The sequence below is a fragment of the Cariama cristata genome, unplaced genomic scaffold (assembly GCF_000690535.1).
Source record: "Cariama cristata isolate BGI_N322 unplaced genomic scaffold, ASM69053v1 scaffold18504, whole genome shotgun sequence".
Classification (NCBI taxonomy): Eukaryota; Metazoa; Chordata; class Aves; order Cariamiformes; family Cariamidae; genus Cariama; species Cariama cristata.
In genome coordinates, this window is record NW_009613712.1 from 24200 (window position 1) to 25664 (window position 1465).

The 1465-nt window shown below is 53.7% G+C and overlaps 1 protein-coding gene across 1 annotated transcript in view; it reads right to left on the reverse strand.

Moving 5' to 3' along the window:
- The window catches only part of HPSE2 (heparanase 2 (inactive)), a gene marked incomplete at both ends in the record, with an annotated part of 25145 nt that overhangs the window by 23024 nt on the left and 656 nt on the right, over positions 1–1465 (reverse strand). The window contains 1 exon segment of the mRNA XM_009699133.1: positions 1031–1202. Within this exon segment, the coding sequence (XP_009697435.1) occupies positions 1031–1202 (172 nt within the window).

The window sequence follows — 1465 nt, forward strand, 5'->3', positions numbered from 1 at the left end:
TAAAGAGGGAGGCTCCGGCAGGCGATGCGCTCAGGTGGCATCGGCAGCAGCCGTGGTGTGGGCGCAGGGGCTGCTCCCCCACTTCTGTCAGCGGGAGGGATGCTGGCGTCGCAGCTGGTTCAACCAGCTTTATGGTCTCTTTGTGCTGCTGCAGCAGAGCTGAGAATCTGGCCCTGGCTCCCTCCCCGCCTCGCCAGGGACTGCATCAGTGTGCTGTTTATTGTTTCTGCCAGATCATTCATGCAGATGTTAATGAATGCTAGACCCAGCTTTGCTCCCAGCAGAGTCCCTTCCACACCTCCCCCTGCCCAGCCCTCTGCACTGGAGTTTCTGTTTACAGTCCTGCAGGGAATTTCCCCTCCGCTGCACGGTCTTTGAGCCACACAGTCCCAACTCCTGCTGCCAGCAGGCTCCCACACCTCCCTGGTTCCCGTAGCTGTCCAATGTCACCTCCAGGTGTCTGCGTCCCTCACTGTCACCATTCCTTCTCCACCTCTGGCCTCCCCAAACTAGAGACATGCCAATTCTCCTAGGAGGGAGCAGAGGGCTCGGCCAGTGAAGAAAGTCGCTACAAGTTCTTCCTCTGCACAGATGGAGAAAGCACAGGGTGCAGTCATCACTGAATGAGAAAAGCAAAGCAACTTGTCCAAGAGGACTCCGAGACAATGTCTACACTGGTAAGTGGTACCAAGACCCACCTCCTGGCCCTGCATGCCTGGATCCACACCACTGCATTATCTTCACATCCCAACGAGGTGGGCACCTCAGTCTGCCTATAATTGGGAAATGCTGGGAATACTTGGGAGAGCATTGATCAGCCCAGCCCAAAATCCCACCAGGGACCTCTGCAAAAGTTTAGCAGCACAGACGACCATGTCCCCAAGCCCCTGCTAGTGCGGTGGCTGAGCCACACAGAGCCTCGCTGTCCTGGCAGCTGTTGGACATCAGGAAGCTAAAGAGCAAGTCTACCTGCTGCAGAGGGCATCAGCCTCAGGAGCGGGTTCTGCTTGATCACAGCAATATCACTTACCCTTCCAGGAGAGCAATGACGTTCTTTCTGGGCCTCCCAATGTTCGGCCCATAGAGGTTTGCTCTGGAATAAGTGCGGATAAGCTGCAGCAGGCCTCTCAGCTGGATGTAGTCCTTCCCCAGCTGGCTGCCATTCACTGAGCGGCCGATCAAGGTCCGATAGTTATTGGGCTCTGGGAAAACAAAAATAGACAAACAAGGCTTGCCAGCTCCACTCCTTCATAGAATTGGAGAATCGTTTAGGTTGGAAAAGACCTTTAAGATCATCAAGACCAACTGTTAACCAAGTCCACCACTAAACCGTCCCTAAGCACCATATCTACAAGTCTTTTAAATACCTCCTGGGATAATGACTCAACCACTTCCCTGGGCAGCCTGTTCCAGTGCTTGACAACCCTTTTGGTGAAGAAATTTTTCCTGATTATTTCCTAAACCT